This window comes from Harpia harpyja, chromosome 7 (genome assembly GCF_026419915.1).
Source record: "Harpia harpyja isolate bHarHar1 chromosome 7, bHarHar1 primary haplotype, whole genome shotgun sequence".
In the NCBI taxonomy this organism is placed as follows: domain Eukaryota; kingdom Metazoa; phylum Chordata; class Aves; order Accipitriformes; family Accipitridae; genus Harpia; species Harpia harpyja.
In genome coordinates, this window is record NC_068946.1 from 28,572,274 (window position 1) to 28,599,533 (window position 27,260).

At 37.5% G+C, this 27,260-nt stretch overlaps 1 protein-coding gene across 4 annotated transcripts in view; it reads right to left on the bottom strand.

Moving 5' to 3' along the window:
- The window catches only part of PARD3B (par-3 family cell polarity regulator beta), a 447,999-nt gene that overhangs the window by 404,917 nt on the left and 15,822 nt on the right, over positions 1-27,260 (bottom strand). For all 4 annotated transcript variants that reach the window (XM_052791531.1, XM_052791532.1, XM_052791533.1 and 1 more), the window contains exon 2: positions 14,002-14,103. In XM_052791531.1, the coding sequence (XP_052647491.1) occupies positions 14,002-14,103 (102 nt within the window). The remainder of the gene's footprint in view (positions 1-14,001; positions 14,104-27,260) is intronic.

Sequence of the window (27,260 nt, forward strand, 5' to 3'; positions counted from 1 at the left end):
AAAAGAAAAAGAAAAGCCCACACACCTATCCTAAAACCTCATTTAAGAGCCATACCTGTGAGGCAGGATGAGAGGAGCTGTCCAACAGGCACCTTCTCCCGGGGGAGCAGAAAGCACTCCAAGACTAGCAAGCTAGGTACAAGAGTAACATCCCAGAGTTGGAAGGTGCATGAAGTGGTATAGAAAAGTTCTTAGAAATCTTCATTGAACGTGTAATAACTATTTATTAACATATTCCCTGCTAGCAACAAATAAATAGAATTTCTTTGAACAGGGGACAGTGATAAAAATTAGACTGTGAAATGGCAGCAAAATCTCTGAAATTTGGGAGCTACTACAGCAAAGAGGGCCCAGTTCAACAAAGGAGCGCAGTGAAAGGAATGACAGATGATCCTAATTTCCCAAGGACAGTTTTTGTCCCTTTCTGGTGTTCTATTGCCTAGTAACGTAGTTTGAAATTAATGTTCTTCCTGTAGTGGTTGCAAGCAAAGAACAGGAGCCTCAACTCCTTATATACCACAGTAGCATGACCACTTCATGAACACCACCAGCACCACCGTCCCCCTACCCAGCACAACTGCTGCTTCTCACTTCTTTTGGCAGGCACAGAGCCCACAGAAGGAATTACTTTGGAAAACTGTTCTGCGTAAAAACAACAAAGTCTTATGTTTGTGTCAGACTAGTTTAAACGCAGATCAGTTCCTGTGCAGTTCAAAGGGCAGGAGCAGCAGGACTGGGTGGAGACAGACAACACTACCTCTTTTGAAAGCAAATGCACACTTAGGCCAGCTCAAGGCTGCCAGGAAACCACAGCCAAAGCAAAACTAAGCCTAAGAAACAATCATTTTAATGGCCAAGCAGAACCCTCATACACTGAAGTAAAAGTCCCTTTTCCAGAGACACAGGCAACCTACCAGGCTGTATAAGCACAGCTGTACACAACTGCTTCATCTTCTCTTTCACATGGGAAGACCAGGACAGCATTCTAAAACGGTTATAGGGAAATAGGAATGTGAATCACTCATGTAAGACAGTAAAGAGACCATGCACAGTTACAAGTCCTTTGCTGTATCTCAAGCCAGCTTTGTGAGGGCTGGAAGGAGCAGGGAAAGTTTCTGAAGAAGGGATTCTGAACACAAAAATGCCATATCTTTGTAGGCTTTCATCTTCACAGAAGCAAAAAAATACCGTTTAGGAGGGGAAAAAAAGAAAAAAACCTTTGCTGAAGTGCACTTCAATGATTTCTTAGATTAATTGCTACTGTCTCCAAATTAATTTACTTTTCCACTTTGTGTTTATACATGAAACTCAATAGAATTCTAACTATGAAGGTGTTACTTGAATTGCCATTAAGTGAATGCTGCTACTACACAGAATAACAGAATAGAAGCTGTCATCTAAAAGGAGAAATTAAAATTCTTCACCCCTTTATTCATCAGTTACTATAACCGGTTCATGGGGAGGGCACTGGAAATAAGAACTACAGTTCTATACAAGGATTATAAATACAGCCAGTGGGTAGTTTTAGCTTCATATAGATCTGCTAACTTGAAACTAAATACACTACACATGGTGATCAAAGCTCCTCACATAACACATTTCATACCTACCTTCAGCAGTTTAGCTTCAATGTCACAAAGGTAAAGTATCTTAAGACACCTAGTTCCTGTTGCTGTATTGTTTGTTCATCTCATTATCATTATTCTATTTTGACCTATAGGAACTTCTTGATTATACAGGTTTCTTCCTTACAGCTTTGACTGCTATGGTGTAGATATTAGATATAAATGAAAGTCTGGGAAAACCTTCCTTAAAGGCTGAACATAAAACGATGTAAGAAGAAACATGCCATCTAAGAAAAACTTTTCAGAAGTGTTAATATAAAAGGCATTAGGTCCATGTGAAAGACTCCTCAGATTTTAAACATGTAAAACATTAAGATCAGAAAATCTCAGTGCTCTGAAATTTGGTTCTTTGATTTCTTATCAGTCAGTAGTCTCCATGTAGACCCAGGAAGGCAAACAATAACAACTTGAAAGTTGACCTGGGTCAAGCTAAACCTAGCAGTTTAAGTTTAGGACCTCAATCAACAGCAAGTGAGGACATTTCTTCAGCAAAAGAAGAGCAAGTCTTCATCTTCTCTAATGGAGGTTCTTCCAAGAAAATTATTAGCAACCTGATTGCATTAACTTGATTGCACAATCTACCATAGTGTATTTTATTATCCTCTTGAGAATTATACCTTAAAGTTAAAAATGCATTAGAGAAAGTGTACTACTTTAAAAAAAAAACCACACTAATTACTATAGCATGCTAAATAATCACGTAAGAGTAGAACTCAAGTTCATCAAAAAGTTAGCTCTTATTTTATTTGAAAGAGCAAGGAAGATATGAAATTGTTTTGTTAAAAGGAGGACAGTAACAAAAACCCCATAGATTGAAAACTAGCTACTTTTAATTAGTAAGAAATCACACACCATGTGAAAAAACACAACTTTGCAAAAATAGTGGTATAAGGCCATGTACTATTTTTATGCTGTTCTAGGAAGCCACATAATGCACATCTGCATACGTTACTGACTAGCTTTTGACTTCTGGATTATCTGGCTTGTCTCCTAACAACAAAGGAATCTTTAAAAACAAGGCTGCAATTAGATGTCTGCATAGAGTTTGAGGTAAAAGTGCAAGAATCAGACTACTAGCACTACAACAGCAAGGAAACAGCTCTAACAGCTTCATCAGAATTAAAAAAATAAAACAGAGGAACCGGTGCATGTGGAGCTAGCATTGAATGGATTCAGTCAAGCGCTTATAGAAGGCGGCAGCACAGCAAATACATTCTCATGCTAGAAAGTTTAGAATATTTTAACATTATTCCTTTTTTTTTTCAGCTAGACTACTTATTCCTGGATGTCACTTCTTATAACACCATCTCCTGTAACATTTTCCTGAAGGCACATTTTTGTTTATTTAAAGATTTTTTTAAACTTAATTTTTGTTTGGCTAATTAGCTGAACTTTAACTACATAAAAGCAGCATTGTACCTTGACCCTCAAATGTGTAATTGTGAATATAAGTTTGGGGGTTTTTTTACTTAAGTTATTGAAATATTTTTCCGTCAGTTTTTGAAGAAAGGGAAGAAAACTTAAAGCCGTGAAGACTTGAGTTTTCAAATTACTGTAACTTAATTTTTATATTAATGCCATCTTTGCAGAATAACAACAGAATGAATAACAGGAAAGCATTAATACTGAAGAGAATCATAGAATCATTTAGGTTGGAAAAGACCTTTAAGATCATAGAGTCCAACTGTTAACTTAACACTACCAAGTCCACCACTAAACCATGTTCCTAAGCACCACATCTACACGTCTTTTAAATACCTCCAGGGATGGTGACTCAACAACTTCCCGGGGGCAGCCTGTTCCAGTACTTGATAAACCTTTCAGTAAAGAAATTTTTCCTAATATCCAACCTAAACCTCCCCTGGCACAACTTGAGGTCATTTCCTCTTGTCCTATCTCCAGCCACCTGACAGAAGAGACCAACACCCACCTCACTACAGCCTCCTTTCAGGTAGTTGTAGAGAGCGATAAGGTCTCCCCTCAGCCCCCTTTTCTCCAGACTAAACAACCCCAGTTCCCTCAGCCACTCCTCATACGACTTGTAAGCAGGTTATGAACAGAGTCAGCCTTCTGGTTCTTTGCAGAAGATAATTCTAAACCCCCCAAAAGATGAAGGTGTGTTCTCTTATTCATACACATTCTCAAAAGATATTTACTATATGACAGGTACATCAAAGGACAGTAGGGTCTCCGTCCCTACAGCCTCTCCACCCCACAAAGCAGGCACTAACTCACACTTACTTTGTATTTTCAATAGAAATCTACTATACTTCAGCTACAAAGCTGCCTCCTCAGTTGAAGTACAGAGCCAGTGCCCTTTCCAACCTTTTGAAGTCAAACTAAGGCAGGCTTTCTGTTAGGCTCCATATTGAATATACCAGGAAGCAGGCACATAACCAAGTTATGTGTGCATTTTTAATGGCAATTTATATGGTATTTTCCTCAAACATGTCAACTATGCCTTAAATAAAATAAGGGTTGATGACTCAAACCTGCACACAAGAATTGGGTTGGGTTTGTTTTGTTTTTAAACTTTTAGGAGGGATTTGCTTTCACAATAGCAATGGTATTAGGCCATCTCAATAGTACACCATTACAATATCCCCATTACAACAGTACAGTTCCAAAATACACATCTGAAATTGTCTGCAACTGCTGAAATGTGATATTTCTACCAGTTCTTCAAAACTTTAAACAAGCTCAACTTTCTGGAGGGAAAAGTTACAGGAATTAGAAGAACAGAACTTTACATGGGAGTTGTGTACTTATCAAAAGTAACACAAGCTTACTACACTGAAACAGTTTCCCCAAACAGTACCAGGACCAACTCCAATTCCAGTCACTTCTGAAAAGGAATGAAATACCAACACAAAACAAAACCTCACCTCCTTCTCCACTGTCTTACACAACAAGGTATACTACAGTAGCCATTTACAATTCCTTGTATTGAAGTATTCTTTGGAGCCCTAACTGGAAAAGAGAACAAAAAGCCCCTTCCTCAATCCACTTGCAATATAAATAGGACAAGCAAAATAATAATCATAGAATTAGGTTGGGTTAGAAAGGACCTTTAAAGGTTATCTAGTCCAACCCCCCTGCAGTGAGCAGGGACATCTTCAACTAGACCAGGTTGCTCAGAGCCCCGTCCAGCCTGACCTTGGATGTTTCCAGGGATGGGGCATCTACCACCTCTCTGGGCAACCTGTTCCAGTGTTTCACCACCCTCATCGTAAAAAATTTCTTCCTTATATCTAGTCCGAATCTATCCTCTTTTAGTTTAAAACCATTACCCCTTGTCCTATTGCAACAGGCCCTGCTAAAAAGTTTGTCCCTATCTTTCTTATAGGCCCCCTTTAAGTACCGTAAGGCCGCAATAAGGTCTCACTGGAGCCTTCTCTTCTCCAGGCTGAACAACCCCAACTTTCTCAGCCTCCAAAGCATATTATAAATGAACCACCACGTGGAAGTATTTAAGAGCTCAGCTTACTTTATAGCAAGAAAACCCACCAAATTATCTTTCCACAACAAGGTTACATTATTTTCACAATGCATATCACTCCCTTGGTAAACATTAATGTGATTGCTTACATGCACTTAAGCATCAACACTGTGCATATAGAATTCCAAGTATTTGTTACATCAAGGAAAATCATTAAAAAGGAATAAGCGTCTTCCACCAGGTCATGCTTACACAAAGAGGTATTAGGCTCCTTTTCATCAGGACATTTGAATGTTCATTCAGCCCACCATTTGTGATGGAGATGCACTTAGAATGACCTCTCTCCATCTACCCCTCTCATTGTTTAAGAAACAGAAATTCAAACAGCTTCAGTTGTCAGACCACCAATTAGCTACAGTACTTAGTGCCCAGATGACAAAACACATTTTCAGGTCGAAAGAAAGTATTATGGTTGTACAGCTGAATACTCCCCAAAAACCAAGTGACCAGGTCCCAAAGCTTCTGCCTGCTGTATGTTTTTAATACTCTTTTTTTTAAAATGCCAAAACACAGATCAGATAATAGAGGGATCAACAGAAAATCAAATCAGAAAAGCACAAGTTTCAGATTTGCATGTATCTTACATAAAAAGGATTTTAACTCCAAAATCCCTCTTTTAACATTTAAATAGGCAATCTCATTCCAAAACTATCAGGAATTTTATTAGTGTCACAGATCCACTGTCACAGTTAATTCTTTTTTTTTTAATCTGAAAAAAGTAATGGAATACTTATCACAGACAGAAAAACTGTGGTCGTCACAGATGTTCAGAGAAAGAGTTCACAGTTCAGAATGTTCAAACACAAACATTACACCAGAAAAACTAAAAGTTTGGATTCCATCTGGTAAGAACCTTTATAACCACATTTTTACTTTTAAAGTAGGTAGAACTGAAATAAGTAGCCCCTGCAATATGTTCCAAGACAATAATTTAAGAAAAATTACATTATACAGCAGTAAATATGTAAAAGCTTATAATTTTTTCTAGGATAAATAGAAGGTTAATGTATGCATACAGGCACTGTGTTATGGCTCTTAATCTATAAAACTGGATTTTCTTTAATAAGCTAAGCAACATTTGACCAGGTGTATGTTCTTAAACCTATGAACTTATCTTGAAGCACATTGCTAGACCTGAAGTTTATTACAAGAATGTTTCCAGTAACCAGAAGCACATGATAGTGTAATTGCACACCACGGAATGTAATACTACACTTAAAAAATGGTTATTTTAATGATTACACTAATGAGTTCTGAACTTCCAACCTATGTGCATACAGTTTCATAATTACACAGCTTGAAATCCTCATCAGCAAATCCAAATGCTCCTGAAATCCAAATCATTTTATAATCTTGAATAATGCATGGCACCTCTGCAGCAAGAAATTAAAACAAATTTCATAAAAATGCAAAGCTTCATAATCTGTATTCTAAAAGAAACTGCGTAACTGAAATAGTGTTACTTAGTAAGGACTAATGATGGTGATTTTCCCCCCCTTCCTGTACTCGCAGTTCAGATCCCACTTCAAAAATAAACAGACTAACTCATATATATGGTGGCTCACAGCATACCTTACTACACAAGAGTGAAATCAGACATCTGTTTCTTAAATAAGCACTGGCTCAAAATGGCATAAAACCTTTTCTTCCTGAAAAGTGTGAAACATCTTTTTTTAAAATAGGCTGCAGCTTTACTGGCTTGCATACTATTTCATCAATAGCAAAAGCAAAACTCCATCTTAGTTCATCAAAGGGCCAGCATGTCAAGGTCTACAGTTTTTCCATAAGAATGTCCCCCAGTCCCAACGCCTTTGTTTGGTTTTAAACTACAGGTAAAACCTAGATAAACTCAACATAGGTTTTTAGCAAGCATTGGCACTGTCCTTTTGAACAAGTTAAAAAGTCTGTGACTCAAGATGAGGGGAAAAGCCATCATCACAGGCAATGCAAAATGATAGGTACTCCATTTCGATTTAGGATTTTCTTGGGTCTCACATCTCTTCTTCATATTTTAAGATGCTGAAAAGGATAAAGGCAGTATTTAAAATATGGCCTTTCTATTACTTCCCCTCCTTGTAGACACGACACATAGCTAATTATCAGACAGCTGAAGGGTACTTACACTGGGACTCCCTTGATAGAACAGAAGCTACATGGAGGTTTTACTCACAGTACTGTTTTGTCTTTATACCTTCATCACCCAGAACTAGCTATGAATATTTAAGTAAACAAATACTGTCAGCAGTAACAGTTTCATATCCCAATAACTTTGATTATGGGAAATTACAACTGAAATCTATTATAAATTATTTATACAAGGAAGAAATAGAATACACTAAATGTAACAAAGACAAGAACCCTGTATCATGCTTTTGGAGGCTGTAAACATGTTATTCAGAATAAAAGTTAAATACATTTTAATTTTTACTAATTTAGGGTTTGAAAGAAGAATGAATTATTAGTTATCCTTTTTGCTAATCAAATCTTAAGATTTCCGCTCATCTGTAGGATCTCATTACTGAAACCACAAAATACGAATGCAAAACCAGAAAGCAGTAAGGAGGAGTCACAGAGACAAATATCTACGCATGTTCTGGCAGAGATACTAACCCACAGCCTGAAAATTATACTTAGAAAAAAAAGCCATTAAAACCAAATCAAAGAACGACAGCCCTTGCATACCAGTTTTACCAAATTTCTAAAACTTCATTTTTCCCATCTTGAACATACCAGGCTTTTTGATCTACTAATCCCCACTTTACCTCATTAGCACCAAGGAAATAAACATAAAAATTGGCTGCCTCTGGACAACAGTTCTCTCAAACAAGGCATTCAAGCTTACAGACGTGTAACCAAGCCTCTGGCAGAAGCACTAAGTATCAAAAGTTTGAAGCGAGTATTTGCTGCAATCCAGAGCAACATTGACCACCTTATAGAGGGGAAAAAGCCATAATTTCTTTTTCCTTTTTTTTTTTTCTCCTTCTATGCATGCCCTTTTTGGTGCAGATTTTATGAAAGACACAGAGCATTCAAGTTATAATACACCGATTTGAACTATCCTGTGTCCACTGCACACTTAAAATGTTATCTCTGCATTATATGAAACTAACATCATTAAATTGCTTTCTGTGCTACTAGACATCTGTCTTACATGCTTATTCTTTATATCAAAGGGAATATTTTTTTTTTAAAACTTCTCCAGGGGAAAGTTGACTAATATGCAACAATTTGTAGAGTAGCCTACATTAAAAAAACATTGCAGCATATACCTGAATAGGTAAAAATTCTCAGCTGTACCTAAGTCTTACATATCTTGCTTTGTTTTTCCTAAAAAAGTGTAATATACTGTTGTTCAAACTGAAGAATAAACTCTATTCTGTATTTCAGTTATCAGAAAGTTACAAACCCTAGAGAAAATACTAGAAAGCTCAATTACACAGAAATCTAGAGTTTGAACCACATTTCTCTAACGTATGTATGAGTTAGTTGTATGGATCATATATTTGAGAATCAAACCATGACAGAGATCTGTAAAGTATGACATTTTCAGGCTCTGCTGACCCATTGGAAGGTAATTTAAACAAGCAGGCATCGACAGCTCTACCACTGATTTGCAGGGGAAGCTTTTAAAGCAGCAGTGCTGTAACTCCCCACTAAGAGAAATTCCCCCAGAATTCCACAGCCATTTATTTATTTTTGAAACTATTTTGATACTCCTGCCCACTTGCCTTGCTATTTTGACTTCATTTTACCATTTTTCAACCTGTTTGTAGAAATCATTTTCCTCATCACCTCATACTCTTCAGCCACACCTCTACTTACCTAAAGGTTACTTTAGTTCTGATTTACTTCATGAGGAATTCAATGGTTGGAGGGATCAAAAACTGTTCAAAGGTGGAATTACTTCAATATAACTTAATTTAAATACACACTGCGCATTAGAGCATGCCATTACTTTCACAGCCGGAATGACAACACTGAAGGTCTACAGAGTCAAACACAGGTCAGAAAATAACTGCTGTATAACGCTATACCCAGCCAACCAGCCAGTACTCCCAGTGACTAAACCTGCCTGGAAACAATGGAAAAAGTTCAGAATCCACTGACAGAAAACACACCTGTCAGATAATTGGAGAGACACTTTCTTGTATAATTACATCAATCTTGAAGTTTATATCTGCTTCTGAATCCAAACAGTTTTTTTGTTTTGCTGAAACAACTTCTCCAAAGTTTGCTCCAAACAACTTCTCCAGCCTCACACTCACAATACCATCACTGAAACTAAAGCTACCTGCAAAGACCTCTGTGTGAAGTAAGGTTTAAGAGAGTTACTTAGCATCCTCTACAAAAACACCTTCAGCCAGATCTTCAGCTTCTTATCAGGAGCATTCATGGACCCAATAAACATTTTGAACAGCCAGCAAATGATTTCTCTAGCATTTGGACACCTTCCAGAAGACATGTTTTCTCAATATTGCATTTCTGCTGGTAGCGAACTGAGAAGGAAAAAATCATTGATTTTGCTATTTAGTATTTCATTAAATGCTTAGCTAAAATAAGTATTTGAACTACACTTAATTCATACCATTTACTTGATAGCATCATTAGAAACACTGAAATGACAGTTGCAGTCCCTACAAATCTTGAAACAATGTTACTGTTTCAGCATGTCATTGATGTTGCTTTGTGTCCTTCAAAAGCTTCTGCTGCTGTTAAAAGACACAAGTCACCTATATTTAAGGAAGGAGATACCCAAGCAAAAACTACTTCTAAGGCCACATTGGCACCCTGATATTTCAGTATAAGCGCAATGCCCATAACAATCATATACCCTTTTTTCTTTACACTCCTAGAAAAAGAAAAACCACCCACCAGACACACACACACAAAAAAAAAAAAAAACCAACCAAAAAACCCACAAAACACCCCCACTGTATACTTAAAGCAGTAGAACTGCTAACAAACAAGCCTCTGGAGAGGTTAAACCTACATCACCTCCTAGGATGACAAGCCTAGATCTTTTGCCAGCAGCACTGATCAGGAAATCGTATCTTTACATAAGTGTTCAACAGCTTTGTTGGCCAAATTGTAGATACTGCAATACTGCCCCTGCAAGCATAGTCTTACCAAAAAACCAAACAACAACAACAAAAAAAACCAGCACCCTGACAGCAGACCATCATCCCCTACTTCAGAAAGGCTCTGCTGATAAACACATACCAGTAAGCACATTTTGTTTGTATTATTTAATCCTGTCAAAATATGAATGTATATGTTAGACACGTTAGAAACTGTATTTTCCCTGTAGACTTTTATAGGTATTCAGAGATCAGAACTGTTCCGATCTAGGAAGTTATTAACAGTTTAAACTTCTCCTATAAGCTAAGCAAGTTTTAACTTATTAACACAAGGCTTCATTACATCTTTTTAGTCTCCCCAGGTGTTTGTGAGTATTTGAAAACATGACTCCATATAAAAATCAGAGGGAAACCTAGATGGGTACATTAAGCTTATGCATTTAAGACACGTGCCAAGCACAGGCTCAATGTACACAATGATACGAAGGGAAACATTCTGTACTCATATTTTGCACAGCACAGAAGTTTTCTTAGGGCATTTTCTTCCTCAAGGAAAAAAGTCATTTCAAGTGATAGAGATCTGTTAAGAACAGCGTACAAAGAGGACTCCATTTATAGCTTCAACACATTAAAAGCAGACAGTTTAAATAGTAAGTTTTTATTCAAATGACAAAATTTTGGTTTTTTAATTAATTAGATCCATCATTCAGAGTAATCAGGACATGAACCACTCACTAGGTAACTCAGTGAAGACAAATTATTTTAAAACTATTTAACGCTAGCTTTGACATCCAATTCAGGCCACAGATTATTGCTGAGGTGGTGGCAGCAAGACGGGCTCTCGCCATAAAGAATTTCCAAAGCATTTTCACGACACGTGTTACCAAGCACATATAATTCTAATTTAGACCTGTTTTATATGCAAATAGAACAAGCCACCCTCTCCAACATGCACAACTGTGCGGTTGACAGCAATTAATATCATTCACTATACTGCCTATTTGCTGAATTCTGATGAATTTTAAGTTCAAGAGGAGACCATGAAGTTAACATAAGCAGAGCTCAAAAACATTGCCACTTCCAATAATGTGCGTTACGCATCCCAGTGCCATCATTTCACAATGTTGGAAACTGACAATTTATTCCATCTTTTTGTTCCCTCTCAATCATTTACTGACCCACAACAGCACTTGCTGCTTACCTCATGAGTAGTTGTGCCTCCTTAACAGTCTATTGCTAAGGACTGTCAAAAGCTTTTGAAATTCCAAATAAATTATATCTGATAGCTCACTCTGATTCACTGTCTTATTGCCACAGTGAAAGAATTTCAATAGATTAGCAAGCACGTTTTCCTTTGAAGAAACTGTGCTAATTTACTGCTATCAAAGTACGATCTAGAGCAGATTAACCCTTAAAAAAGCATAAGCTAGTTTCCCCTGCCACTAAAGAAGAGCTTGATGGTCAGCAATGCCAAACACACCTTTGGTTAAAGCACTGAGGTTAAATGCAACACTTATTTTTATATAGAGTGACTGATTTCATGGGAGACTGCATTACTGTCTTGGATGCATAGGAAAGGATGACAAGGTCACTGGAGCAACAAAGCTGTGGCCTATTAATTTATCATACAGATAATCATAACCGAAGAGAATCAGTGCACAGATAAATGTACCAAAAATTCTTTCATGTATTTAGGGACTTTAAACAGCAAATTAGGTATCAGGTCAATTAGATCTAAATATCTCCTCCCCTCCCCTTTTTGCAAAGCTTAAAGATCCCCTAGCCAATATTCTCAGTATGGAATAGCACTGGCAAAGGCTCAAAGGCTACCAGGCCACAATAAAACTATTAAGAATATTTCTAAGCCTTTTATACGGCCGGTTCTTTGTTACCAAACCTTTGAAGTAGGTAGTACGGACAGCTCCTTACACATGCTATGGCCCAATTCCACTCTCAAATGAAAGAATTCTTTGACCTCTCAACCAGCAGTCCCCGTACACGATTACATGATTCTCCCCTAGTTCAACCAAAAAAACCGAGTTGTCACTGCAGCTGCTGCTGTTCAGTAAGTCTTACTTATTGCTATTTCACCAAAGCCTTCTGAAGAAGAGAAGATGGCATTGATGCATCGCATGTAATTGAGACATCACAAGAAGAGGAATCAAGGAGTTTGCTGTATTCCTAAACCACCCCAGACCACTTCAGCGAGTAAGATCACGGTTTTCCAGTGGTTTTTCCTCTAGGCAGCCTCAGAACTACAGAGTTCCACCTAGCACTGTTATAATAGAAGATGCCTAAACCTACAGCTGTGTGTGAACTAGAGACTTCATCAGCAACACATATTCAACCAGTGACATCCACCAATAAGGATGTACAGCAAAGGCTTTGGCGACGAGTTAAAAACTGGATGGTATATCAAATATTCTGCAAACTACTGCTCATATTTGCGTAAGTGTTCATGTATCAGTACTTCAAATAGAGGAAATCCTGGGTGGACATGTTACTTTTTATTAACTGATGAGACCAGTAACACATTTCCCTTTGATGCACTAGCTCATTTTATGGCATCTTATGCTTATGGTCTTATCCTTTATTATATACAGGTGTCTCAATCCTCAGAACCCAGTCTTTAGTCTCCAAACACTACTGGAAAAAAGTCTTAGGGTGTTTTAAGTACACTTGCAGTAAATATGGGCAAGCAAGAAAGACAAGTTTGATAAAAAACATATACCAAATAGAACTCCATTGTTTTTAAGAATTCCCATGCAAACTACCATAAAATGACACTGAAGTATGCCTTAGACAATTGTCTACGGTACTGAGAAACAGCATCCCATTAATCATAACCAAAGTGTTGCACTTTACATAAAGTCATTGAAGAATCAACAACATACAAAACTAGCATTTCTGTTTGCAATATACAAAACTATTTTTTAAGTCACCAAACATATGGCACTGTAAATAGACAACACTATTTGTCCGAAACTACAGGCATATCCCATATTTGGATCTTCAGTTTCAAGTCACCAGATATACTTTTTCCTCTGATTTTATGAAGAAAGAAAAAAAACCAGCGAAGTATTATAAGTTATACCCCTCCTCCTCTATGCTGAAATAAGTCACCAATTAGCATCCCCAAACTAAATTTTCCTGATAATTACAAAAAAATTAAACGGGGCTTCTTTGCAGCTACTACTTCTCTACCCAGAAAGGAAATCTATCTTATTTGAATTGAAAGTTAGAGACTCATCGCTTTTAAAATTAATAACTGGCCTGCTTAGACTTTCAGTAGCAAATCACGGGAACTCCTCCTGAAATTTAACGCAGTTGAAGCAGCTGTTCTTGTCATTGCAGGATTTGACTGTTTATTTTGTCACACGTATTCAACCATGACATTTGAATGATTCTCAAAAACTTAATTCTAAGCAAAGGAAGAGATTATAAAAGATATTTTAAGTGGCATAAAAAAAAAAAGATGTCACGCAAAACTCGCATTCCTTCACCGCTATTTTCATACAGCCATAAAAAGAAACACAAAACTGCTTGAAAAGGTTAAGTCCTAAATCAACTGCTAGGCTCCTCTGATAATCTTCATTGCTTTGGTCATGCTTCCGCCCTGCCCCCCCTCCAGTTCTACTCCAGAAACAGAGAGCCATAGCACCTATGGGCAGATGTGTTTAATTTATGAATATTTAACACCCACTTCACCTGCCAGATGTCCAAGAAATAAGAAAGTAGCATTAGTTATTTGAAAAGATACAGCAAAAAAGCAAAAGTAGTATTTTCATCCCAGCTCTACCTTATCTTTGTCTTCCACAACATCTGCCAGCACATCATCTGGGTCCAGGATTCCTCCATCTGTATACTCCAGGTGGTGAATATTTACCCAGGAAGTTGGATCCTGTAAGACAGACACAAGACTTCTTAACCTAACCTTGCAATGGTTTTTAGTGCCTTCAGACAAAGCACCTTTGTATCCCAGCTGCTTCCCACCCATCTCCCTTTTTAATCGTGAGGTAGAAACTTGGAGCTACTATCTGAAATTAAAACTGAGAGAATGAAAGCTACAGACACATAACAGGACACTACCTATAGAACACTATGCAAAAGGTCTTTAAAATGTACATTTCCATTTCCTTATCATCCTTTAAGTTAAATAGTTAATAAAAAATATGGAGAAATTAAAGTTTTTTCATTTTACAATAGTTTATAGTTACAATATTTGGCTTATCAGCACACACACATAAATATACATACATATGGACATGCACCATTTCTGACAGTTTTGGAGTGGAGGGGTGTATACATATATTTATATATTTAAAAAACACCCATCATTTCTTTCTCTGAGGAGGTAGGTCAGGCTATTGTGGCAAAAAACAAATGAATATAATGAATAAATCCCAGTTCGTTTTCACAAATAATTGCTCTCAAATTCCAATGCAACACTGTGTACCATATTAACAGGGATCATGTTAGTTTTCCAAAACTAATGCCTTCCTCATATATTAACTACTTCACTTTAATAACTGGGAGCTTAGCCATCATTCCACTGACCCTGAAGCCATAAGGCTCAGACAGAGCGCACTGCTCAACAGCAAATTCTCCCTGACATGAAATACAAATCAGGGAGCAGATACACAGTCTGTAACCACTGCCCTCAATCCATACTAGCTACCTGGGTACACATAACTTCCCAGGGGGACAGGCCAGGCAGTAATGTTTGAATTGCCTTAGTTAACATTTGAACATTTATCTTATTAGGGCCAGCTATTGTGGTTTAACACGCACATGGCAGCTCATCAAGTCATAGCAAGATGTTTGAGTACTCTATAGTATCAGCACTGATAAATGGTGGATTGGCACATCTTCTACAGGACGCTGAAGAAAGGAAACATGCTTAGTTAAGATTACAAAGAATATTTGAGTCCTCCATCAAATATTATGCAGACTGGCCAGAATATGCTAAAATTAAGGGTCAAGAAACTGGCATACACACATGTAACTTTGATAAAGGTTTCAGAAATGGACAAAGAAGAGCACTGATGTGCAATATGCAATCCCAATGATTCCATTTCTATTACATCTATATTTCCAATCACTTCTTCCTTGTCAAATCTAATTAGATCACAGTTCTCGGAAGCAAAGTGAAGCACAATAGCCACACTATATAGACTAGCAAGTTCCTTATCTCTAGTTTGGATATTCCCCATGTAATGAAGTCCCTGAGAAGTAGGGATATTCCACTCCATATTTATTTATGAACATTCTACAACTATGGCCATCAAGTGATGCAGACAGCAGATAAATCAGTGTAATTCCATCATAGGTACAGACGTGGATCAATTGGGTTAGGCCTCTCTCTTATTGTATCATCAGTAGACAGCAGTCAAAAAACAAACTGAAAAACCTCACACCACAACCCTAGCATTACCAACAGACAAACTGCTGGTGAACTCTAAACAAAATATTTTTCCTGTTTTGACCCATCTAGCTTCCACAGTTCAGTTTCAATTCTTCCACTGAGACATACTGGTTTGGACTGGGGTAGAATTAGTTTTCTTCATAGCAGCTTGCATTGTGCTATGTTTTGGATTTGCGACCATAACAGTGTTGGTAACACAGGGATGTTTTGGCTATTGCTGAACAGTGCTTACACAGCATCAAAGCCTTCCCCGTTTCTCACACTGCCCCTCCAGTGAGTAGACTGGGAGTGCCCAAGGAGCTGGGAGGGGACACAGCCAGAGCAGCTGACCCCCAACTGACTGAAGGGATATTCCATACCATACGACACTGTGCTCAGCAATAAAAGCTGGGGGGAAAGGCGGGAGGGGACAGAGATGTGTGTGCAGCTTTTGTTTTACCTATTAAACTGTCTTGATCTCAGCCCATGAGTTTTCTCACTTGTACCCTTAAGATTCTCCTCCCCAGCCCAACGGGTGAGGAGTGAGCAAGCAGCTGTGTGGGGCTTAGCTGCCTTAGGTTAACCCACAGCCTTTTTACCCCCTTACACTTGTTTGAGGGTTAAGTATATCTAAGGCACGGTGTGGCTGAATGACAACCACCCAATTAAGCACATAAAAGCATCTCTATTTGTAACACGTCTAATCTGTAATTTACGTCTAACTACAGTTATTTCATTTTGCACTGAAACCACCCATTTGTGAAATAGCAAATGTTTGTTCATTCTGGGCATCAGGTGTTCAAAATTACAAAATGTAAGAAAATCAATTAACATGCTTTTGTCTCTTCAAAGTGATGAAGTGAAGGCAACTATTACAGCTCAAAGCTCTATTTTCAAGCCCATGGTTTAAGTATTTTTACCATAACCACAAAATTTTAAGATGAAAAGGCAGAGAGGAAACATACCTCTGTGCAACAAGCAAGCATGTTAGCTTAGATCAAACAATTTACCTAATGCAGAAACCTTGTGAAAGAGTGTCACTTGACCCTACCAATAAACGTACAAACATGATTCTCTCAAACTGGAATGCATCAGTAGCTACAGATGTTCCTCCTGAACCTTTTAACTAATGCAATCACAAAAGGTTTTCATAGTAACACTAAAACAGCATACTTGAAAACCACTCCTCTTAATTAGACAAACTTCTGCAGCTAACATTTTTGTCTGAAGATATATTAAAACCTGTTATATGTATTGTGCTGTTCAAGTGTCCTGTAGACAGAATAAAGCTGATGTGAAAAAAATAAACAGCTGATGGAAATATTTTGCTTTCAATGTTTGCTTCCGTTTGTGATTCAGTAGCTGTGCCAACCCAGATGTGTCATTGAAAAAGAAACAAAGGAGAAAAAAAAAGTGTAAAAGCTCTATTGTCCCAATAGAACGCAGCAAGTTGGCAGGAAACAAGCTCAAGACACAGAGCCACCCTTAACTACGTTAAGCTTAACAAATTCTTAACTTTCCTTTTACTTTGGGCCACAACAAATACAGTAATTTAATGGTTTTGTTAGTGGCCATATCAAAAGAAAGTAGACTCTAAATCAGTCTGAAAGAGCAGAAGGTGCCATTCGTCACCAATCTTTTGGAGCAAGCGTGGCCAACATTGGATTCTTTAAAAGAAAGGAATGACAATTGACACTGAAATACAAGCACTAAAACAGAAAAGGATTCACATAGTTTCCTTAGCAGAAAAATACTTCTTAACAGTTTAGATAGTGCTCCCACACACTCTATGACTCAGGTACACACAGCGTGAAGCCACTATGACCTTTTGATCTCAAGGACTCCCCTGTAATTACAGTAACTACCAGAGACTACAACCAGACTGAACACTTGCTTTTTAAGAAATACAAAGGTGAAACTGGCTTCTATTAACTTAACCAGAACTTCATCCCTGAAAGTTAAAACAACAGCTACTAAGGGGTGGGGTGGGGGGAGGGGGGATGCTTTTTATAGACTTGTTTGATAAAGCAAATAGTAACTACTCCTAGATAGCCTAGGTGGAAGAAATTCCCTCTGCAGAGTCACAGAAGTAACAACAGTTCATCTGACCAGCAAAATCACTCACCCATTCCAAAAGAGATTTCAAAGTCAGAGAACATTTTCTGTTCATTGGATGAACTCCAAACACTGCCATGCACAGGATATAAAGTGTCTATACAAAAAAAACCCTAAAATCTATGCAGCAATTTCTTCTGTGCTTCTTTACTCCCACCAAGAGTCCAGACAGCTTCAATAAATAAAACACCAATATTCTAGCTGGCTCGCCATACAGAAAAAGCCATTAGCTACCAGCAGATGTAGGAGTTGAATATCTTGAGTCCCAAATAGCATTTCATCCGCACGATGAGTAGGGGATGGACAGTAAGAGGAGGAAAAATGAATGTGCATGCATATGCATGCATACACACACACGTTTCACACATTATTTAGAGCTGAAAAGGAGTAGAATAGGCCTGAAAAATAACTGTGGTACATCCAAGACACAGTCGTCATTGGAGAAATCGAAACTTTCCTTAGAAAGGGATGGTCTCTAAGTTTCTTACATTTTAGTAAGATACGACAGTCACGAAGAAAGTCAAGAACACTTCAGGTTTCCATATATTCTAAAACCACTAAGCAGGAGACTGCATTTCCACAGTAACAAGGTAACTTTATAAAGTATATCACTGGAGTTCTTGCAAAACAGACAGCTTTTCTGCTTCTACAGTATTTTCTGAAAGGTCTGAAAGGAAAATAGGAACCCAGTAACAGAGGTGATAGGCTGTTACAATGTTACACTTGTGAAGGGTTGATCCCAGCTTGCATATGTTTGCTTCAATGAAATAATACTTCTTACCTGTTGAAAGCAGAAAATGCTGGAATTTTAAGTTTATAAATAATACAAGACAAAATTACACTTATCCCATTTTTGCTCAGGGAAGGGATTTGATTAAGCACATAATTACTGAGAAGGCACTTGCTGAGAAAACTACCAAACAAAGCAAAAAAGTGTAAGAACTATATTTTAAAATGCTAGAACAACTTTTTGTTGTTGTTTTGTTTTGTTTGTTTTGTTAACTGAAAGGTTCTAGTTTTCTACTTTGAGATTAAAGTCCTTCTAATGAGTGACAGTGTCTAGAATGATTCCTCCCAGTATCTTCTTAACCATCATCACTGGAAGTTCACATGCTCAAGAAGGAAGAATTAATTTTGAAAAACAAAAGAATGAGTCTCTTGTAAAAATAAAACACTAACAGCAGCCTAGAAGGTATGGGCAGCATTCAAGTATGGTTATTGTCTATCTGTGCTCCTAAATGCTCTCCTGTTAACAGGGTCGTTAAGGAGAAAACACATCTACAGGTTCCAAAAAATCTTAACGGCAGGAGTGGGGAGAAGTTCTCTTACAGCAGGGCATTTAACTCTTATGCAGAACTTTAGCTGAGGTATACAACAGAAACATCTAAATATGTAAAGAAAAAATATGAATAAGTTACCTGGTATAATACATACCAGAATTTCCCAAATGAATATTGAACAGTTACTCTAATGTGCATTTTACCTTAGGGCTGCAAGTCATGTTTGTGTTTAACATCAAGCCACTTAAAAGCTGTTTATCATCATTTCCTTTATGTGTGGGAGAACACTTTAGGAATTACTAAGCAAATATTTACCAAATGTTAAATTAAAGCCAGGTCACATGAATACACAAGTGCGATGGAGGCATAGAAGCAACATAAATTTTAAAAAGTGATTTTGACATTTGTGTTGTCACAGAATCCTAACTTAACTGTTGCTACCTCATGCAACACCTTCAGTGTTTAAACAGTCTAAAATAGGTTCAAGAATTCTTCTATGCATTTATTTTCAGTCAACAAACACACACTCAAGTGAAATACCAATCAGTCTATAATTAAAAGACACTCCCGTTTATTGTTAGTTTTTTGAATACATCTAAAAGCACACATTTTTAATGTATCAAAAGCTTGGAGTACCATCTTGATTCCTTTTTTCCAAACTCAAATAGGAAAGTGTCAGTCTACTTTTCTGAAAATGAAAGCAAAATACTTTATAAATATTGCAGTTCATATAGCATATTTCAGACTGTTAATGAGCAAGAGAATCCTAACAAGTTTAAATACATTTCAGCTGGCCCATCAATAAAATAAACAACACCACTTAATGATTTCGCAATTAATTATTGTTTGGTGCTGTTATTTGTTCTGCTGTGCAGAATGCATAAAATTAATTGCAATCTCTATCCTGGAATTTTTAATTTAAATACAGTAAAGATAGGATGCACTGAAAAACTCAGAAGTAGAAAAGAAGTAGTAAGAGACTCCTCCCACAATTACTTCTCAGGCTGGTATTTTAGAAGCACCTCCACATTACTGCTTCGTTAGAGCAAATAAATGTCAATGAAATACAGCATGAAAAAGGACGTATTTAAAAAATGGAAATCACATATGCCTGTTCCCCATCCACAGCAAGAGAATAAATGCTAGGTCAAAGCTGGGGGGAAGGATTGGACTCTGGCTACATTGTTTCCTGTCATTTAGACAGTATAAAAATAAGATTAAAACACCCATGCTCACAACATATTTCCTGATGAAGGGGATATGAAGGGGATATGAAGGTTGAGGTCAGTAAGAGAAAGATATTCTACCATTTAATTATTTTTAGATTGTATATTGCAGTGTGATCTATTACCTCCCAATATATAAGAAGTATTTAATGATTTCTATAAGCATTATAAGGCTACATGATGTATCATTATCCACAGCCAAATAGCAGTAAGTATTAGTTACTCTCAAACCACTGCGTGCAGAGCAGAGTACAAAAAGGGAGTTGGAGAAGAACAGATAGATGAGATCGGTCACAGCCTCAAACTTCAACTCTAAATGTATCACTAAATTAGACCAGCCTCTAGCATTTTTTGTTTGTTTACCATAAACCACCTCCAAACAAGCCTGAAATGGGACTTCTAGCCAGACTGCATTTCAGTTGCCAGCAACTGGGCTGCCATCATCATCTGTAGCAGAGTTGGGGCTCTGGTTTTATGGGAATATGAATACTGAGTTCCCAAAATCAACAGCTGATCAGGAAGCAAATGTTTGCATACTACATATTATCACTGCTGGTTGTTAAATACTCCTCAGTCACAGCAGAGGGATTTCTCAAGAATGATCTAGAGCTGAATGGTTAGATCTCCGCAACAAGAGAAGGTACATGCACTTGAACATCCTTATACAACCTAATAAAAATGTATCACACCCCCGTCTTCCTAGCAGGCAAAGAACTACATTCATAGCTGTGAAGACAGCTGAAGTAGTAGAACTGTATCATTTCTGTAACAATATTGTATGTTGCAGAGATGACATTTTTATGGAATAAAAGCAAACACAGGAAGCTTCAGTAAAAATCAAAGATGAACAGCTTTCTGCACAAGAGATTAAGTCTGTTCCAGACATTTACTGAATTTAGCGGATCCTAGCACTGACCAGATCCAAACAAGCCTCCCTATATGAAGGCCAACGGAGTATAAATCAGGTCATCTTTTCACAAACTTCCAAAAATAGAGAAAAAGCAACATTCAGGTTTCACCACTCAGGAAGCTTCCAGGGTTTAGTTTGCATTACAGTATAACACAGTAAGTTACAAACCCACATTTCTAGGTCTCACTGTTGAAAATAAATTCTTACCTGGAATTAATTGTCTTTATAGCTCTATAGTTCAACTGCATAAAGTTAAACAAGACATTTTTAATCATTTCTGGCTAGAAATTCAAAAGCAGCAGAAACCTTCAAGATAATACAAGGAATAGAAAAACATTACAGCACAGTGAGATAGTAAAAAAGATTCCTCATGTATTCCATAGTATTGCTGTTCTCCTTTACCAAAACTCTGAATCTGCTTGCATTAGAAGTAAAAATGCTTTAAGATGCTAGAGAGAAGATAAAACTTCTTTATATCCCTCTACCAGCTGAAGTGACACACGTTCTCTCAAGTCGGTAATATTCAGGAAAGATCTATACTGACTGAGCTCAAAGACAGAAATTATAGGTGAGGAGAGGGCAAAGGACAGAAGGTAGTCTGCTCAGAAAGAAACTGCTTTTAAGCATCCAGCAATAAAACTATGGAAAACACAAAAGGCCATACAGCAGAAACGGTCCGAGAAAGATGACTGTAAAAGGTGCTTCCTAATCTGCCTTCGAGATAAAACAAAGTACTATAAAAATAAAGCCACATAAGAAAGGATCTTAAGAGCGGAATTCTGGTTTAAGGGGTGGGAGGGGTGGGGAAGTGATGGAGAACAGAAAGAAGTTAATTCCAAGCAATCAAACTTCTGAGTACAAACAAGACAAAGTTCTTCACTTTTACCAGTAAATTTAGCAGGGCTGACTAACAAGCTTTCAAGCCCCACACCAAAACATAACTTCGCCTCCCTTTCCATAGTATTCACAAATAGCATGGGTATTTTCATTTCAGCCGATACAGTTACAGGTATGTAGCCCTGAAACTGTTCTTTACCATAAACCATGAAGTGAAGCAAACAAGAAATGTAAAAAAAAAAAATTTTAAAACCATAATATTGACAATGGTGTCATTTTAAGCACTGTTTGCATCTGTCAGCTTCCTACTAGGAAGGCATCTGCCAATGAAGAGACCCACCTCATAGCTGTCAACGCTCGTAACTCAGAGAGAGCTGCTCGCTCACATATCCCTTTCTGCAAGAAGAGGTCCAATTAAACAAACTACTTCAGTAACTGCTTTTGAAATTATAGGCTGTATCACATGACTGCAACACATTTAAGTACATAGCTGAAGTAATCACAAAGACCTTACACATTTCATCAGGCTAAGATAGGACACCACTGCCTGCTACATGAGGGCTTCTCAAAATGAATTTTCACCTAATAGTAACTTAAGCAATCTTAGACCAATTACCTCAAGAAAATTAAAAGAATACTAGATTACAACATAACTGTTGAGCATGGTATCGTCCTAAAAACACCAGCAGCCAACTCCTATCTAAAATTTCTCCTTAGTAAGCCTCCCTTATTAATTCACATACAACAGTTACAGTGTACTGAACTGTTTCAAAGTTCAAGTCAGACTCTCAAAACAAACAAAACCAAGTACCTGCATGCATGAAGAACATACAGGAAATAAAGTAACTGAAGAACCCTTACATCAGTACTTTTTTTTAAAAAGCAATATGTTACCTGCAAATGAGCATCAAGGACCATCTTTTCACAAGAATTAAAAACACATCAAACCACAAAAAAACTGAACCTCTCAAAAGATCAAAATACTTTTTAACATGGGTGTTTATTGGAGAAGGACACACTTGATCTGTTTGTGCCTGGTTTATGTCAGCTTATATGTCCTGATTTCAATACAGGAAATAAAATGAGAGATCACAGGAAGTAAAGCCAGTCTAAATAATATATCCATAATGCTTGTTTCTGGCCGAAGCACACATTTTGATTTTTAGGGAGTTTAAAAAGTTTTCTCCACAGCAAGACAACACAGAAGAAATTTTACTCCTCTTAACAGGAATAAATTAAACATTCAAGTATGAGCTGAACCAAAGATTTTTTTTCAAAAGAACACAATTTGCCCTAACATTTAGAAGATCTGCTTTTAGAATATAGCAGAGGAAGCTATTCCATGTAAACGAGTGATTTTAAAAAAATTAATTAAAAAAAAATCTCATTTTATGTATTTTCACACACAAAGATTTTTTTAAATTCATTCACTTTATCTTTCAAGACTAGTTGTGAAAACTTATCCTTCCCCCAATTCTTTTTTTTTTTTTTTTTCCAAATCATCATTGGATGTGATATAGCCAAATGGTGCAATTACAAAGTAGGAAAGAAGTCCTGGGGAAAAAAAAAAAAAATTTACATAAGGTCACTTTAAATACCCAGTTTTAAAAGTTTCTGTCTTTGAAGGTGCTAAAAACCTGATGCCAAAACGGGAACTCTAATCAGATCAGGTCAGTACAGAAACAGATTTATCTTTGTCACTAAGGTTGGTTTTATCTCAGCACATCTGCAGTTTTTGTGAAGTCTGCTCACACTGTTTGCCTTGCTGGCTCTTAAGCATCAGACTGGAAAGAGCAAAACAAACAAAGACAACCAAACAATTCAAGCATGAGGCCTGCGGAGTACCACAGACTCGTGACAGAAAAAACTATTACCCATCTGGGAAAGGGCAGAAAATTCTTCCCTTGTTTTTCTTTGAAGTCAAGGGGACTACTGAGTGAAGGCAGACACAGCTGACAACCAGAAAGCACAGTTTCTTTTCAGTCTTTTGAATGAGACTAACGCAGCGTAAGCACAGCTCACTATCAGCTTTATACTTAACATGATAAATAGTCCAAAAAATTGCTACTCAATCCCTAGTCACCAGAGGGCCTAGAATATTTCTTGATCTTTAGCCAGCTTCAAGTTATTATGCTCCAAGAAATTAACAGGACTATGTACTACTATGACTAAAAGTCAAGACACAACAGCAAGGACTAATAACCACTTCTTTGCACCTCCTTCACCAATCCTCTTCACACCATCATACACCAAACTTCATTTTGGATGAAAGAAACTCATCCTTCTCCCATTCTTTTTCTTCTTCTTTCCTTCTCTCATTCATTTTCATGTACAATTAACACATTCTGTTTTTCTTGAGTAGATGGAAAAACAAACTTTTACAAGTTATAATAGCCACTTCTTCACAGCAAGACAGGCTCAGACATCAGAGAGCTTCCATCTTGGGCGGTCTCTCAAGGTGAAGATGCTTGCTACAAGGAACGTGACGTACAGGTTATATACATGCCACCATCACCTCAGTTTCATTTGTTTTTTAAAAGTGTCCCAGTTCACATTTTATGATAATGATCCCGCTCTGAGCTCCTGGAACACAAACGATAGAACACAAACACACTGTAAGTTCTTCAGACAGATTATAAAGCATGGCAAAGGGAGCACAGTGAAGAAGTTTCCTCCACTCGGGTCACTTGACACCTGCATACTATAGGCAACAGCAGAACGGAAAGACAGTGATTCTCCTCTGTCCCTCAGAGACAGTGTTTGCAAAGAAGGACTAGAAATTTCTTGTTCTTTAGCCATCTTTAAATGATTATGCTTTGAGAAATTAATAGGACTATGTACTAATAAATAGAAAGTCTTTTCATTTTCACAAGGCAAGGAAGGTAGTTACTCATCTCACCTAGTGAACTCCACTATCACCAGAGAACAGAAACAAGAGAAAGTTGGTTTATGCTGCAAGTTGAATATGCAGGGGAAAAAAATACCCATCTCCCACATTAGGTCTGAAGAAGGAAACAGAAAAAACTGCAGTGATATCCCTAGCACAGAATTCCCAACAATCCAATAGTCGGAGCACAGATATATAACTCCAAAATGACCCAGAGTATTTTAAATTACACTCAACTTTTATTTCATTTGCAGCACTGGAACCCTTCAAAAATAAGAGCATTCTGATTTTATACTGAATCTGAATGTGAATGAGAACCACTCTCTGAATATGGCCCACTATCTGAATATTATCTGAGTAAAATGACGTAGAGAATACATCAGTAGAGTGATCACATAGCCCACCTTTACATTACACTCCAGCATTTGACATTTAAGAAGAATACTTCCGTGAAGAACAAGTATGCAAAACCAGAACAGGCAAAGATAGCTGGAGACGTGCATTTAGATAAAGAGGTCCACACACTGCAGTTGTAACAACTACAAAAAAAACTCCCCTTAAAGCCTCACTTGAAACTGGAGTGCACTGTATGCCAGGCTCTGAATCCAAGATAACTATATGAATGCAAGTGTAAACTGATCTTTAGTTATAAACTAAGAATATCCTTTAGCTTATCAAGCCCATTAGACCAGATTGCTTCAACAATGTAGAAACACAAAAGACTCACCCCTATGTAAGTTAACACAACAGCTCCAGAACAAAACACCTCTAAGTAAAACCACAATATTTTAAGCTTTAACTTTCAAATCCCAAGTTCTCTGTGTCAAATATTAGCTACAACATTCAGAGTAGTATTGTTACACTAATAAGCAAACTGCTACACAGCTACAGGCACCTGGCAAATAATTAATTAGCACCGAGTCTGGCTTTTTGTTTGCTATCTGAAGGTAACACTGGGGGGTTGAGGGACCACAGTCACGATTTCTTAAAATCCAACTTAAAGTGAGCACACAGAACTATAAAGCTGCTCCTTCAAATTGCCACCCATTTTTCACACAGAAATGACGGGGGGGGGGGGGGGGGATACGAAAATAATACAAAAATATGAAAGGCATGTGTACAAGACTACTGTATTTCAAAAGCAAAGTCCAAGTTAAGTGAGTAAGCAACACTGATCTTTTGCCAACTAAAACTGAAGACACCTTTAAATTCTAATCATTCAATACAGCTACAGATAACAAAAACAGAGGCTGGCTGTAAATTCACACAAATCCATTTGTAACAAACTCAGCACTGAAGATCTTGAACAAAAAATGATAAATGGCTCAGCATCTACAATAAGAGCAGCCACCACTTCAGTCCTGCATCTAGAAACTATCTAAGATTATTTCATTTACAACTGTTTGGGCCTTCCTTTGATAAAGTGATTAATGTATTTGCAGCTGACACAGGACTGCTTATCAGAAGCAGCTGGGAGTTTCAAACATGTGAATGAGGAACAGCAGACTCCAAACGTCCACAAAACCGAATACAAATACCTGTAAAACGATGCAGATTAGGTATGCTGAAATCCTGTAAAACCTTGTAACAGAAACCAAGCTTTAGACAAAGCTCAAGTAAGAAAAAACAGTAGTAAATTACAGAACTATATCCTTAATTCCACACAGAAAGCCATTACATACTTTTTGGAAGAGAAAAATCCTCTCCTTCAATCATATGAAAGTATTTCACAGAAAACAGTAGGACTTTGCTGCTGCAGGGCCATCCTATTTTCTGCATGGATCAGGCACTGTGCAGAGGTTGGGGAGGAATTTTGCTAGAAGGTTGGCAGACTTGCACTGTCAGTAAGGCCAGTCAGAGCCCAGACCACCACTGTCTTCTCACACTTCCAAGGCTGGTGCATTGCAGCAATAAACTCCCACTGGTGCCACTTCCCGTATCAACCCTAATCAGTTCTCTCCACGCTGTCAACCTACTAGCAGTTACAGTTCATTGCTCTCTATTTAGAGACGCGTTAAGCATGGATTTGGGGTCTTTTTCCTCACTCAGAAGACAGAGAAAATACATGACCTTTCACAGTACATTTGGTCACTGTGCTCCAAAATAGAGCCATTAGGGACAATTATAGGCCCCAGTGCTAGAAAGATGCCGAGACAGCCATGGTAGTTTTAAATACCCAAAGCATTATAAGTATTTGAAGATATAAGTTGAGTCCCTTTGAGGCAGTACATCACAAGAGAAAGTAACAGATCAACTAGGAATTGGATGTGCGGGGAGAGAAATAAAGGATTTCCAACCATACAGGTGTTGGAGCAAGGTCTGTACTAGATGAAGCTGTTACATGCCACTTTGTTCTCACATGAAACGCTAAATTAACCAGCTTCCCTCCTCCCTTCTCA